General features: G+C 44.7%; 1 protein-coding gene across 1 annotated transcript in view; it reads right to left on the reverse strand.

The window, feature by feature from the left end:
- Positions 1–15,457, reverse strand: part of LOC143293114 (uncharacterized) — a 25,847-nt gene extending 10,390 nt beyond the window's left edge. Inside the window, exons 1-6 of the mRNA XM_076604022.1 lie at positions 15,339–15,457; positions 14,563–14,756; positions 10,205–11,022; positions 6,832–7,005; positions 1,589–1,804; positions 648–770 (exon numbers count right to left, since the gene is read on the reverse strand). Coding sequence (XP_076460137.1) covers positions 648–770; positions 1,589–1,804; positions 6,832–7,005; positions 10,205–11,022; positions 14,563–14,756; positions 15,339–15,457 — 1,644 coding nt within the window. The remainder of the gene's footprint in view (positions 1–647; positions 771–1,588; positions 1,805–6,831; positions 7,006–10,204; positions 11,023–14,562; positions 14,757–15,338) is intronic.

Raw genomic sequence — 15,457 nt, forward strand, 5'->3', positions numbered from 1 at the left:
GACTGACCCACCCAGTGACCTACCAGCTGACTGATGTCCCCACCCAGTGACCTACCAGCTGACTGACCCACCCAGTGACCTACCAGCTGACTGACCCACCCAGTGACCTACCAGATGACTGATGTCCCCACCGAGTGACCTACCAGCTGACTGATGTACCACCCAGTGACCTACCAGCTGACTGATGTCCCCACCCAGTGACCTACCAGCTGACTGACCCACCCAGTGACCTACCAGCTGACTGATGTACCACCCAGTGACCTACCAGCTGACTGACCCACCCAGTGACCTACCAGCTGACTGACCCACCCAGTGACCTACCAGCTGACTGACCCACCCAGTGACCTACCAGATGACTGATGTCCCCACCGAGTGACCTACCAGCTGACTGATGTACCACCCAGTGACCTACCAGCTGACTGATGTCCCCACCCAGTGACCTACCAGCTGACTGATGTACCACCCAGTGACCTACCAGCTGACTGATGTCCCCACCCAGTGACCTACCAGCTGACTGATGTCCCCACCCAGTGACCTACCAGCTGACTGATGTCCCCACCCAGTGACCTACTATCTGACTGACGACCCCACCCAGTGACCTACCAGCTGACTGATGTCCCCACCCAGTGACCCAGTGACCTACTGACCTGTCGGGTCTTGAAGGCCACCAGCCTGTCCGTGACGTCCTCCCCCAGAGCTGCCAGCAAGGTCAGGAAGGTGTTGACAGAAAAACTGTCCACCCGGGCCATGCTTGTCGACTGGTCCTGGGCCTGACGTAGACCAGCCATCTGTGATGATGATCACAGCAACAACAATAATGATGATGATAATAATATAATAATAATGATGATGATGATGATAATGGTGAGAAGAAGAATATGATGAAGAAGAAGGAGATGATGATGATGATGATGATGATGATGAACGATAACACCAGCAACAAGAAGAAGAATATGATGATGAAGATGAAGAGGATGAAGCTGATGATGATGATGATAATGATTATGATGATGAACGATAACACCAGCAACAAGAAGAAGAATGACGACGACGATGGTAAAGCAGACAAGGAGGCTCGTGACGTTGTCAATGAAAGTTAGACACACATAAATGTACAGCCTTCAGGTACCACACACACACACACACGCACACGCACACGCACACACTCTCACACACACACACACACACACACACACACACACACACACACACACACACACACTCACACACACACACACACACACACACACACACACACACACACACACACACACACCATATCTCAGAGGAATGAACTCACAAGCTTCTGTCAGTCCGTAGCAATTTACATTTAATTGAGAGCGCTCGTGCAACACGCCTTTACACAAGAACAGCAGTGCACGCCCCACCCCACCCCACCCCCTAACCTCCACCCTCCCACCACCACCCCCACCCGGCCCACCCTCTTTGAGAGAGAGAGAGAGGGGTGACTTCGCAAAGAGTTTTGCTCTGTCTGACGATGTCGTTACACACAGTTTGAACGACAACAGTGAAAGATAAAAACCTGGCCTGAATAAACAGAAAAGCCAAGCCCAGCCCGGGTGCTGACCTGGCACAGCGTGGTGCACTGGGTGACCATGCCATCAGCAGCCTGCACCACGTCCCTGTCGGAGCCGCAATGCAGCAAGTCCTGGGCCAGACAGCCGTTGTCCTTGAGGGCGTCCTTCAGCACGTGCAGCTGGCTGAGCCTGGTTCTGGTGCCCCGGCCGTCCTGCAGACTGTCCTCCTCTATCTCCGCCAGCAGGCGTGTCCTGCGTTCCGCCACCTGCAGTGGTCACATCCGGCAAAGTCACTGGCTCGTAGTGCTTCCTGTTACTCTGTCACGACAGGTTTCTATGTGTGAAATTCGGGCTGCTCTCCCCAGGGACAGCGCGTCGCTACACTGAGAGCACCACCCCTTCTTTCACGTGCGCTAAGTGCATGCTGCACACGGGACCTCGATTTATCGTCTCATCCGAATAACTAGCGTCCAGACCACCACTGAAAGTCTAGTGGAGGAGGAGAAAATACTGCCGGATGTCGGATTCGAACCAGTGCACTCAGATTCTCTCGCTTCCTAGGCAGACGCGTGACCATTATGCCAACACTCCACATAAAACAGTGTCAATGACACCAATACTCCACATACAACACTCTGTCAATGACACCAATACTCCACATAAAACACTCTGTCAATGACACCAATACTCCACATAAAACACTCTGTCAATGACACCAATACTCCACATAAAACACTCAGTGTCAATGACACCAATACTCCACATAAAACACTCTGTCAATGACACCAATCCTCCACATAAAACACTCAGTGTCAATGACACCAATCCTCCACATAAAACACTCTGTCAATGACACCAATACTCCACATAAAACACTCTGTCAATGACACCAATCCTCCACATAAAACACTCTGTCAATGACACCAATACTTCACATAAAACACTCTGTCAATGACACCAATACTCCACATAAAACACTCAGTGTCAATGACACCAATCCTCCACATAAAACACTCAGTGGCAATGACACCAATCCTCCACATAAAACACTCAGTGTCAATGACACCAATACTCCACATACAACACTCTGTCAATGACACCAATACTCCACATAAAACACTCTGTCAATGACACCAATCCTCCACATAAAACACTCAGTGTCAATGACACCAATACTCCACATAAAACACTCAGTGTCAATGACACCAATACTCCACATAAAACACTCAGTGTCAATGACACCAATACTCCACATAAAACACTTAGTGTCAATGACACCAATACTACACATAAAACACTCTGTCAATGACACCAATACTCCACATAAAACACTTAGTGTCAATGACACCAATACTCCACATAAAACACTCAGTGTCAATGACACCAATACTCCACATAAAACACTCTGTCAATGACACCAATACTCCACATAAAACACTCAGTGTCCATGACACCAATACTCCACATAAAACACTCAGTGTGAATGACACCAATACTCCACATAAAACACTCTGTCAATGACACCAATACTCCACATAAAACACTCAGTGTCAATGACACCAATATTCCACATACAACACTCAGTGGCAATGACACCAATACTCCACATAAAACACTCAGTGTCAATGACACCAATACTCCACATAAAACACTCAGTGTCAATGACACCAATACTCCACATAAAACACTCAGTGTCAATGACACCAATACTCCACATAAAACACTCAGTGTCAATGACACCAATACTCCACATAAAACACTCTGTCAATGACACCAATACTCCACATAAAACACTCAGTGTCAATGACACCAATACTCCACATAAAACACTCTGTCAATGACACCAATACTCCACATAAAACACTCAGTGTCCATGACACCAATACTCCACATAAAACACTCAGTGTCCATGACACCAATACTCCACATAAAACACTCAGTGTCAATGACACCAATACTCCACATAAAACACTCAGTGGCAATGACACCAATACTCCACATAAAACACTCAGTGTCAATGACACCCATACTCCACATAAAACACTCAGTGTCAATGACACCAATACTCCACATAAAACACTCAGTGTCAATGACACCAATACTCCACATAAAACACTCAGTGTCAGTGACACCAATACTCCACATAAAACACTCAGTGGCAATGACACCAATACTCCACATAAAACACTCAGTGTCAATGACACCAATACTGCACATGAAACACTCAGTGTCAATGACACCAATACTCCACATAAAACACTTAGTGTCAATGACACCAATACTGCACATACAACACTTTGTCAATGACAGCAATACTCCACATAAAACACTCAGTGTCAATGACAACAATACTCCACATAAAACACTCAGTGTCAATGACACAATACTGCACATACAACACTCAGTGTCAATGACACCAATACTCCACATAAAACACTCAGTGTCAATGACACCAATACTCCACATAAAACACTCAGTGTCAATGACATCAATACTCCACATAAAACACTCAGTGTCAATGACACCAATACTCCACATAAAACACTCTGTCAATGACACCAATACTCCACATAAAACACTCAGTGTCAATGACATCAATACTCCACATACAACACACACAAAACACTCAGTGTCAATGACACCAATACTCCACATAAAAAAACACTCAGTGTCAATGACACCAATACTCCACATAAAACACTCAGTGTCAATGACACCAATACTCCACATAAAACACTCAGTGTCCATGACACCAATACTCCACATAAAACACTCAGTGTCAATGACACCAATACTCCACATAAAACACTCAGTGTCCATGACACCAATACTCCACATAAAACACTCAGTGTCCATGACACCAATACTCCACATAAAACACTCAGTGTCAATGACACCAATACTCCACATAAAACACTCAGTGTCAATGACACCAATACTCCACATAAAACACTCAGTGTCAATGACACCAATACTCCACATAAAACACTCAGTGTCAATGACACCAATACTCCACATAAAACACTATGTCAATGACACCAATACTCCACATAAAACACACATAAAACACTCAGTGTCAATGACACCAATACTCCACATAAAACACTCAGTGTCAATGACACCAATACTCCACATAAAACACACATAAAACACTCAGTGTCAATGACACCAATACTCCACATAAAACACTCAGTGTCAATGACACCAATACTCCACATAAACACTCAGTGTCAATGACACCAATGCTACACATAAACCACTCAGTGGCAATGACACCAATACTCCACATAAAACACTCAGTGTCAATGACACCAATACTCCACATAAAACACTCAGTGTCAATGACATCAATACTCCACATAAAACACTCAGTGTCAATGACACCAATACTCCACATAAAACACTCAGTGTCCATGACACCAATACTCCACATAAAACACTCAGTGTCAATGACACCAATACTCCACATAAAACACTCAGTGTCAATGACACCAATACTCCACATAAAACACTATGTCAATGACACCAATACTCCACATAAAACACACATACAACACTCAGTGTCAATGACACCAATACTCCACATAAAACACTCAGTGTCAATGATATCAATACTCCACATAAAACACTCAGTGTCCATGACACCAATACTCCACATAAAACACTCAGTGCCAATGACACCAATACTCCACATAAAACACTATGTCAATGACACCAATACTCCACATAAAACACTCAGTGCCAATGACACCAATACTCCACATAAAACACTATGTCAATGACACCAATACTCCACATAAAACACACATACAACACTCAGTGTCAATGACACCAATACTCCACATAAAACACTCAGTGTCAATGACATCAATACTCCACATAAAACACTCAGTGTCCATGACACCAATACTCCACATAAAACACTCAGTGCCAATGACACCAATACTCCACATAAAACACTATGTCAATGACACCAATACTCCACATAAAACACTCAGTGCCAATGACACCAATACTCCACATAAAACACTATGTCAATGACACCAATACTCCACATAAAACACACATAAAACACTCAGTGTCAATGACACCAATACTCCACATAAAACACTCAGTGTCAATGACACCAATACTCCACATAAAACACTCAGTGTCAATGACACCAATACTCCACATAAAACACTCTGTCAATGACACCAATACTCCACATACAACACTCAGTGTCAATGACACCAATACTCCACATAAAACACTCTGTCAATGACACCAATACTCCACATACAACACTCAGTGTCAATGACAGTGGGAACAGGAGGCGCTGATTGCTACAGGCCTTCTCTGGCGTGTACATTTCTTTTCTCATCCATTGACACCCGTGAAACATTCCGGATCAATCAGCCAGAAACTGGGATACACCACTCTAGATCAAACTGGTGATTTTTCAGCCTTCCAGGGTTATTTCCCTTCTATTGATGATGTCATCAGTGACGTCACAGTGCCCGTGATTTCTACTGGCATGGCAGTCAACGGGTTGTATTTATCTCACAAGACATGTGTGATTTTACTTGTGTGATGTGTTCCTGTCTTCTGGGGATGGTCATCTGATCTTCACATGTCATGTACAGAGAATGCCAAGTCTGTTCTTCCTGTTTGTGCTGTTGTTGTTGTTAATGATCATCATTTGATCCTACACATGTCATGTACAGAGAATGCCAAGTCTGTTTTTCCTGTTTGTGTTGTTGTTGTTAATGATCATCATTTGATCCTACACATGTCATGTACAGAGAATGCCAAGTCTGTTTTTCCTGTTTGTGCTGTTGTTGTTAATGGTCTGGTGTATTAGGCCATTAATGGCTGTTGCTATTGTTCAAGGAAAATAAACACGCAAAACACCATTGTAATTATTACACGAAAACATATAAATAGATAATTTTTTTTTAAATCATAATGACAACAACGAAAATGATAATTACTATTAATATCATTAGTATTTGTGTCCTTTCTTTCGTTTAACGTCTTATCACTGTAAACGATATGAGTTCAGGGAAAACATGGGAAGGAAGAATGCGCTCTTTGCGCATGAGTGGATGAGTGAGTGACGGGGTGGGGGGTGAGGATGTGTGGGTAGGAGGGGTTGGGTGTGGGTGTGCCTGCACACCTAGAATACAGTATAATGACATGGATGAACAATCAAATGATAATACGGAAACTAACTAAATGATAACTAATGACTAAACAGCACAGAGGGTATACAGTGTGTGCTGAAAGAACCACTGAAGCTGAGCACACTCACCGCCTTCTCGATCCGACCAAAGGCAGCCTGGATGTCCTCCTTTCTCTGACACGCCCTGTTCTCATTCCTCCAGCCCCGATTGCGCAGCACTTCGTCTTCCTCCTCCACCTGTCTGATGGCGGCGTCCAGGTCTTCTTTCACACCTTCCACCTGTCGCCGTTTGTCGGCCGCCACCTGCACAGCGTCAGTGTGTCAGGGTCGGTTTTTTCAGGATCAGTGTTTCCGGGTCGGTGTGTCAGGGTCAGTGTTTCCGGGTCAGTGTTTCCGGGTCGGTGTGTCAGGGTCAGTGTGTCAGTGTTTCGGGGTCGGTGTGTCATGGTCAGTGTGTCAGTGTTTCGGGTCAGTGTGTCATGGTCTGTGTGTCAGGGCCTGTGTCAGGGTCAGTGTGTCGGTGTTTCAGGGTCAGTGTGTCAGGGTCAGGGTCAGTGTGCCAGTGTTTCGAGGTCAGTGTTTCAGGGTCAGTGTGCCAGTGTTTCGGGGTCAGTGTTTCAGGGTCAGTGTGTCAGTGTTTCAGGGTCAGTGTTTCAGGGTCAGTGTGTCAACGTTTCAGGGTCAGTGTTTCAGGGTCAGTGTTTCAGGATCAGTGTGTCAGTGTTTCAGGGTAAGTGTGTTGGTGTTTCAGGGTCAGTGTTTCAGGGTCGGTGTGTCAATGTTTCAGGGTCAGTGTTTCAGTGTTTCAGTGTGTCAATGTTTCAGGGTCAGGCGCCGAAGAAAGTACAGACGCTGTTGTACTTTCTTAACAATTTTTTCCCCCTATTTTTCTCCCATTTCAAATCGTTGGAGATGATCAGTCCAAGAAATTCAAATTCGCTGATGATCTCCACTTGCTTGTCTTTAATGATAAGTGGGGGTCAGATCTGGTCTTCCTAAAATCTAAAATTAATTGTTTTGTTTTTTAGTTCTAAATTGTTTTGATCCTATCTTACATTTGGTGTGAAACTCACACACACTCCCTCTCACACCCACACCAATATCATCCTATCTTACATTTGGTGTGCAACTCACACACACACTCCCTCTCACACCCACACCAGTATCATCCTATCTTACATTTGGTGTGAAACTCACACACACACTCCCTCTCACACCCACACCAATATCATCCTATCTTACATTTGGTGTGAAACACACACACACTCCCTCTCACACCCACACCAATATCATCCTATCTTACATTTGGTGTAAATCACACACACCTCCCTCTCACACCCACCAATATCATCCTATCTTACATTTGGTGTGAAACACACATACACTCCCTCTCACACCCACACCAGTATCATCCTATCTTACATTTGGTGTGAAACACACACACACTCCCTCTCACACCCACACCAATATCATCCTATCTTACATTTGGTGTGAAACTCACACACACCTCCCTCTCACACCCACACCAATATCATCCTATCTTACATTTGGTGTAAATCACACACACCTCCCTCTCACACCCACACCAATATCATCCTATCTTACATTTGGTGTGAATCACACACACACTCCCTCTCACACCCACACCAGTATCATCCTATCTTACATTTGGTGTAAATCACACACACACTCCCTCTCACACCCACCCAATATCATCCTATCTTACATTTGGTGTAAATCACACACACCTCCCTCTCACACCCACACCAATATCATCCTATCTTACATTTGGTGTGAATCACACACACACTCCCTCTCACACCCACACCAGTATCATCCTATCTTACATTTGGTGTAAATCACACACACCTCCCTCTCACACCCACACCAATATCATCCTATCTTACATTTGGTGTAAATCACACACACCTCCCTCTCACACCCACCAATATCATCCTATCTTACATTTGGTGTGAAACACACACACCTCCCTCTCACACCCACACCAGTATCATCCTATCTTACATTTGGTGTGAAACACACACACACTCCCTCTCACACCCACACCAATATCATCCTATCTTACATTTGGTGTGAAACACACACACACTCCCTCTCACACCCACACCAATATCATCCTATCTTACATTTGGTGTGAAACTCACACACACACTCCCTCTCACACCCACACCAGTATCATCCTATCTTACATTTGGTGTGAATCACACACACACTCCCTCTCACACCCACACCAATATCATCCTATCTTACATTTGGTGTGAAACTCACACACACTCCCTCTCACACCCACCAGTACCACAAGACATCTATAATGACATTTGGTTTGAAATTGTATTGTATGTTATGCCACTGTAAATTCTTCCATTTACATTTGTGTCACAATAGATTTCTCTGAAATGCGGTCTACTCTTAAAGGGCAGAGCACGTCGCCACAGTACAGCGCCACTTTGTTTTGTTGTAGTTGTTTGTATTCAAATGCATTCTGTGTTCTCTCAAGTGCAGCACTCTTGTCTGTTGCGGTTTGTTCAGTATCAAGTGATTCTGTAGTTCTTCTCGGTAAGTGCAGCCACTCTTGGTTTCTGTCTGCAGTGTTTGTTTCAGTATCAAAATGATTCTGTAGTTCTCGGTAAATTTATGTCTGTTGAAGGAAAAATACTTATCAAACATCAGTGTGTACATGGGTGTTTGAGTGAATGGGCGTTTTTGTTTTCTTTTTGTACTTTTGACATTACTCTTTTTGTTTATACGAGATGTGTAAAAGATGTATGTGCTTAAAGTTTCCATGGGATGTGTAAAAGATGTATGTATGTAAAGTTTCTATGGGATGTGTAAAAGATGTATGTATGTAAAGTTTCTATGGGATGTGTAAAAGATGTATGTATGTAAAGTTTCAATGTCCCCAGGGGCTCAAGAAATAAACTTTTTGCCTTTTTCTTTTTTCTTTCTTTTTTTTTCCTTGCTTTTTGTTGCCGTATATTCTTTTTACGCGCGCAAAGTGCACGCTGCACACGGTCCTCCGTTTATCCTCCGTCTCATCCCAGCGAATGACTAGCACCCAGACCACCACTCAAGGCCTAGTGAAGGGGGCAGTACAAATCGGTGGACATTCACTTCCTACTGGCTGCATTACCACTGGGCTTTTTGCAGACAGAGGGAGGAACAGTATCTGGGTGGCGCTGTGTTGTGGCGACGCGCTCTCCCCGGGAAGATCAGCCCGATTTTCACATAGAGAAATTTGTGATGACAAAAATACAGTTCAGTACAATACAATACAATGCAGTACACGCACACGCGCACACACACACACACACACACACACACACACACACACACACACACACATTGGGTTGGTTTTACCATATGTTGGTATGTCCATAAAAAAAATTGTTGATGTTATCATGAAAAAGAAATTTCCTGATTCTGATTCACACACACCCACTCCCCCCCTACCTCACCCCCCAACACACGCTATTATACTCACCTGCTGAATGGGAAGCACAGTACATTTTTTGTGCCCTTGATTCGCGCATTCACGACACAGCAGAAGGTGGTCACATGACCGGCAGACCCGCTCGATTGGCCGGTCCTCGTGCCTGTGGCAAAAGACGCGGCGCCGAGACATGACGTCACGCGGCTGCAGGCTGGACATCAGCGCCGTGCAGTGTGACGTCAGCCCACGCAGCTGCAAGTGCATGACGTTACAGTCCTCACAGAAGTACGTGTCGCAGTCGAAGCAGTAGATGGTGGCGTCAGTGTGGGTGCTCTTGGAGGTCCGGCACACGTGGCAGTCGTGCTTCAGACCCAGCTGCCGAGTCACCTCCTGCAGGCTGTGGACAAAGGGGTCTGTCGGGAACTGCTCGGCCCACGTGGTGCGCGGCTGGGTGTTGTCGGGAACGTCCACCTGCCGCCTGCACACCACGCACTCCACCTTGCTGTCTAGCTCCGAGATGTCGATATGGCTCTGGAGACACTTCTTGCAGAACCTCCGGCAGCACAGCACTTTGGGCTCCGTCAGGGGCTCCTCGCACAGAGAGCAACCCGTGCTTCGGCGACTCCGTTCTTCTTCCGACAGTTGGGCCAAGCCCCCAGCACCACCACCACCACCACCACCTCCTCCTCCTCCGTCGTCTCCGCCTCGGGTGGGGGGGTTGCGTGGTTGTTGTGTGCCCTTGTCCTGGCCGCGAGACTTGAGGCGCGAGGGGCTGTGAGCTGTGTACAGATGGCGGCGGGCTTCATCGTCGGCGTTGGCTTTCTCGTCAATGACGGTGTGCTGACGGCTGAAGACCACTCGGGGTCCTCCTTGGGTGCACGGTCTGTTGGTGTTCGATCCCCCGTCTCCTCCCCCTCCCCCTCCTCCCTCCTCCTCCTCTTGTTGTTGTTGTTTTCTTCTCTTTGGAGGAAGGCATGGTACTGCCTTGTTCTGGAATTCCGTTCATTGTTTAATTAGTACCACAGCAATGGTAAACGTCGCCTCACATAATTAATGACTCTCCCGGGAAAGTGATAATGAATTTTCTAAGGGTTTGTATCTAGTTTCCAAGCTGGATTCTTTTGAATAAAAAGGAAGAAAATAACTTTGTTGGATTGTGCTTGGTTTTCTCCTATTTGTGTAATTTGGGTTTTGCTTTCTTCTTCTTCTTTTTTTATCAGACAGAAAATCGATATGTTTTGATGTATTTTATCAGACAGAAAATCGATATGTTTTGATGTATTTTATCAGACAGAAAATTGACATGTGTTGATGTATTTTATCAGACAGAAAATTGATATGTTTTGATGTATTTTATCAGACAGAAAATTGATATGTGTTGATGTATTTTATCGGACAGAAAATTGATATGTGTTGATGTATTTTATCGGACAGAAAATTGATATGTGTTGATGTATTTTCTTCCTGAACCCACTGTTGCTTTGTTTGTTTTTCCCCCTCGTGTCGTTACTGCTGTTTGCCGGGGCTCCTTTCCTTGTGGTCCCGGCAGTGCCCGGTTGGTTGGGGAAAGTCGGACAATGATTTTACTGCCATTACCTTGTGGTCCCCGCAGTGCTAGGTGGGTTGGGCAAAGTCTGACAATGATTTTTCTGCCTTTACCTTGTGGTCCCCGCAGTGCCAGGTGGGTTGGGGAAAGTCGGACAATGATTTTACTGCCTTTACCTTGTGGTCCCCACAGTGCTAGGTGGGTTGGGGAAAGTCGGACAATGATTTTACTGCCTTTACCTTGTGGTCCCCGCAGTGCCAAGTGGGTTGGGGAAAGTCGGACAATGATTTTACTGCCTTTACCTTGTGGTCCCCACAGTGCTAGGTGGGTTGGGGAAAGTCGGACAATGATTTTACTGCCATTACCTTGTGGTCCCCGCAGTGCCAAGTGGGTTGGGGAAAGTCGGACAATGATTTTACTGCCTTTACCTTGTGGTCCCGGCAGTGCCAGGTGGGTTGGGGAAAGTCGGACAATGATTTTACTGCCATTTCCTTGTGGTCCCCGCAGTGCCAAGTGGGTTGGGGAAAGTCGGACAATGATTTTACTGCCTTTACCTCCAGTCACAGACAAACAATGCAGCATGAGAGCATTGGGATCTACCAGAGTGACACAATTAAAGAGAGAGATGGTGATGATGATGATGATGATGATGATGTTTTTACTGAAGAAACACATAAGGTTCATTTCAATGGGGAGTTGGGGAATAGGTCATTCAGCGTTAAAAAAAAAAAAAAAGTAGACAGACAAAGTAGACAGACATTGTCATGAAGCGTAGCAAACTAACATCACGAGTATCGGAATGAAATGCTGGATGCAGCCTGGAAGCCAGCTTCAGCGTGTACGCTCTGAGCGCAATTTAAAAACTCTATACAGAAAGCGAGAAAGCCTTGACACGGCCTCGTCGTCATCAGCTCCCATCAGTGTGGGCAAATTATGAGTCTCGGACTCATGCGGAAAGAACTCGTTGCGTAAAGCTACATAAGCTGAGAGAGAGAGAGAGAGAGAGAGAGCGGATGACATGCGAAGAAACAACAACCCAATATGGGATGACAGAAATAAGCTCACACACATTTTCCGTCCCAAATCACGCTGTTTTAATCACGTTATGTGACTAACCATCTATTACATGTGAAGTCGGGGCAGACGTAGAGACATTCACAGACATTCAGCAACGCATCACCGCGTAACTCTGTCAGTTTTCACGGTTTTACTCATTCTTAATAGAACCCGTTTGTCTGCAGAAAACACAAGCCACGAGAGGCAAGGCCTTCAAGACTCACGTATAATAAACATTTGATTCACCAAAGGGGTCATTAGAAAAAATAAAACAAAATGAAAAAAAATAAATAAAACAACTGTCAAACATATAATCTGGCATAAAGACACTGATGTGACCTTGACCTTTGATCTCTAAATTTACAAAGCACCGATTTTCCACCCAAAACAAATCACAATCTGTTATGCCTTGTTGAATGAAAATTGGATGAAAAAACAGAGTTTTATCACGTTTTTGCATTTTCCAATAGGCCATATTATGACATTGACCTCTGACCTCTGACCCTGATTCTTTACACGGCTTTTGTTTTCACCATAACCAATCATTGTATCATGTTTGCTGGAGATTATGCAGAAAAACTCTTGCACGCAGATATGTTTCATATATCATATGTCAGGTTGTGCCCTTGACCTTTACTCTTGATTTTGAATTTATTTATGGATCATGCTGTATCAAAAAGCAGTCACAAGAACAAGTTTGATTAACTCACTCAGGACGGCCAGTCCTCTCGTCTCCTCTACAGACACCCCTCCACCGGATTCCAGTGGGTGTCTGAATGACCCAACCTTTTGCTTCCGTCGTCAGAATTGCGGTATTCTTTGTCAACATTCACCTCTTCAGTGTAAGAGCCTTCCGCTTGCTATATTTTGATGATACTAATTGCGATGAAACGCTGTAATTGTCGTCTCTTTCGCCGTTCGTATGGAGAGAGTTAAAAGTGGATGTAAGATACGGTATCTATCAAGGATTATCTATTTTGCCAAATCATGACCTTGATCTTTTGACCTCTCACCCTGCTTACCTTTTCATGATACGGTGGTGAATCTAAAGGTCTTATTCATACCTACCATCCTGCCAACTTTGGTTCCTATGCCACTTGTAGTTGCCGAGAAAATGACAACATTAAAGGTGACCACACACATACCTCCCCCCACCCACCACACCCTCACACACACAGCCGAAATACTGGGTTCAGTATTACACAGACTCACTTTCTGTACACAACTGAGTCAACGAGAAGTAAAGACATTGGCAATAACCAATTGTCGGGCAATACTCCTTATGATTAAAAGAAGAAGAAAAAAAACGTAATAAAATCAAATTCATCACCAACAGAATTCGTTACAGATTATCTACAAACACGATTGTTGTTTTTCATTGAAATTCCATTTTCTGCACTGTTTTAATCGGTAAACAGTAATTATTGCATTTTAGATATGAAAGATAAACTGTGATTCTACAGGGCAATTAACCAAAGCATTTTTCTGTCTTGAATTTCTTTTCATGTCTTACAAAAACACCATACATTTATTACTTTGATATACCGAGTCATTCCTTAACTTTTCAAAAATACCCTTCAATGCAGTAATGATACTGCGACAAAAATAACCTTTACTTTTAAATAATTAAAATGTCTGTGATTCCCAAACACAAGCAAATCGTTTCAATTTCCTATTCCGATCTATAAACAGACACACACACACACACACACACACACACACACACACTACTCACCCCCAGCCTTGTCCCAAAACGTTATATGAAAATAAAGTAACACCTTTCGGTTCAGCCTTGATATCTCACTACCCTCCAACACAGCACCAGACTTTCGCTCCAGTCTACTCGTGCGTCCTGAAGTCTGGTGCTCTATTGCACCGCACGTGTGCTGGTCTGGCACAGAGCTAAGGTCTGCGTTAGAATTGTCACTATCGTTACGGCCAATATTGTCGCCCGCCAAAAGTGTCACCGGCGACACTTTTTGGCAGACCTCGTCCTTGAAACTGTAGCCGCCACAACTGACGAAAGTTGTCGCCCGCAACAAACTTCTTCTTTCCGCATTCCCAAAATTTGTCATTGGCTTGAAATTTGCTGCCCGCGATGGCGACTGGTACAGACCAGCTGTATCAGCTGCTCTTCATGATCAGCTTGCTCTCTCTCTCTCTCTCTCTCTCTCTCTCTCTCTCTCTCTCTCTCTCTCTCTCTCTCTCTCTGTGTTTTAAGGGCGGATGGAGGCGGCGGTGGGGGTTGGGACATAATCTCGCACTCTCACATACATACATACATGCTCACACACACACACACACACACACACACACACACACACAATGAGAGAGACAGACAGACAGACCGTGACCAGACAGATAACGAAATGAAATTATGTGTATCAAAGTACTAGAAAGAGATGGGTGTTTAAATAAGACCGCTACACGTACAAGCAAATCCAGCCCAGAATAGCACTAGAAAGAGATAGGTGTTTAAATCAGACCGCTACACGTACAAGCAAATCCAGCCCAGAATAGCTCAACAGCTCCTTCACTGAAATATGTCAGCCTTCCCAAGGTTTGCTCCGAAAGACGACACACTCGGTTTGGGTGGCAATCTTCGGAACCAGGTCTGCCAAATCTTGTCGCCGGCGACGATTTATGGACAGGGGAAATATTGTGGGCTTGACACAGGGGTGTACAGGCAGGTCTGGCACCAT

The sequence above is a fragment of the Babylonia areolata genome, chromosome 18 (genome assembly GCF_041734735.1).
Source record: "Babylonia areolata isolate BAREFJ2019XMU chromosome 18, ASM4173473v1, whole genome shotgun sequence".
Classification (NCBI taxonomy): Eukaryota; Metazoa; Mollusca; class Gastropoda; order Neogastropoda; family Buccinidae; genus Babylonia; species Babylonia areolata.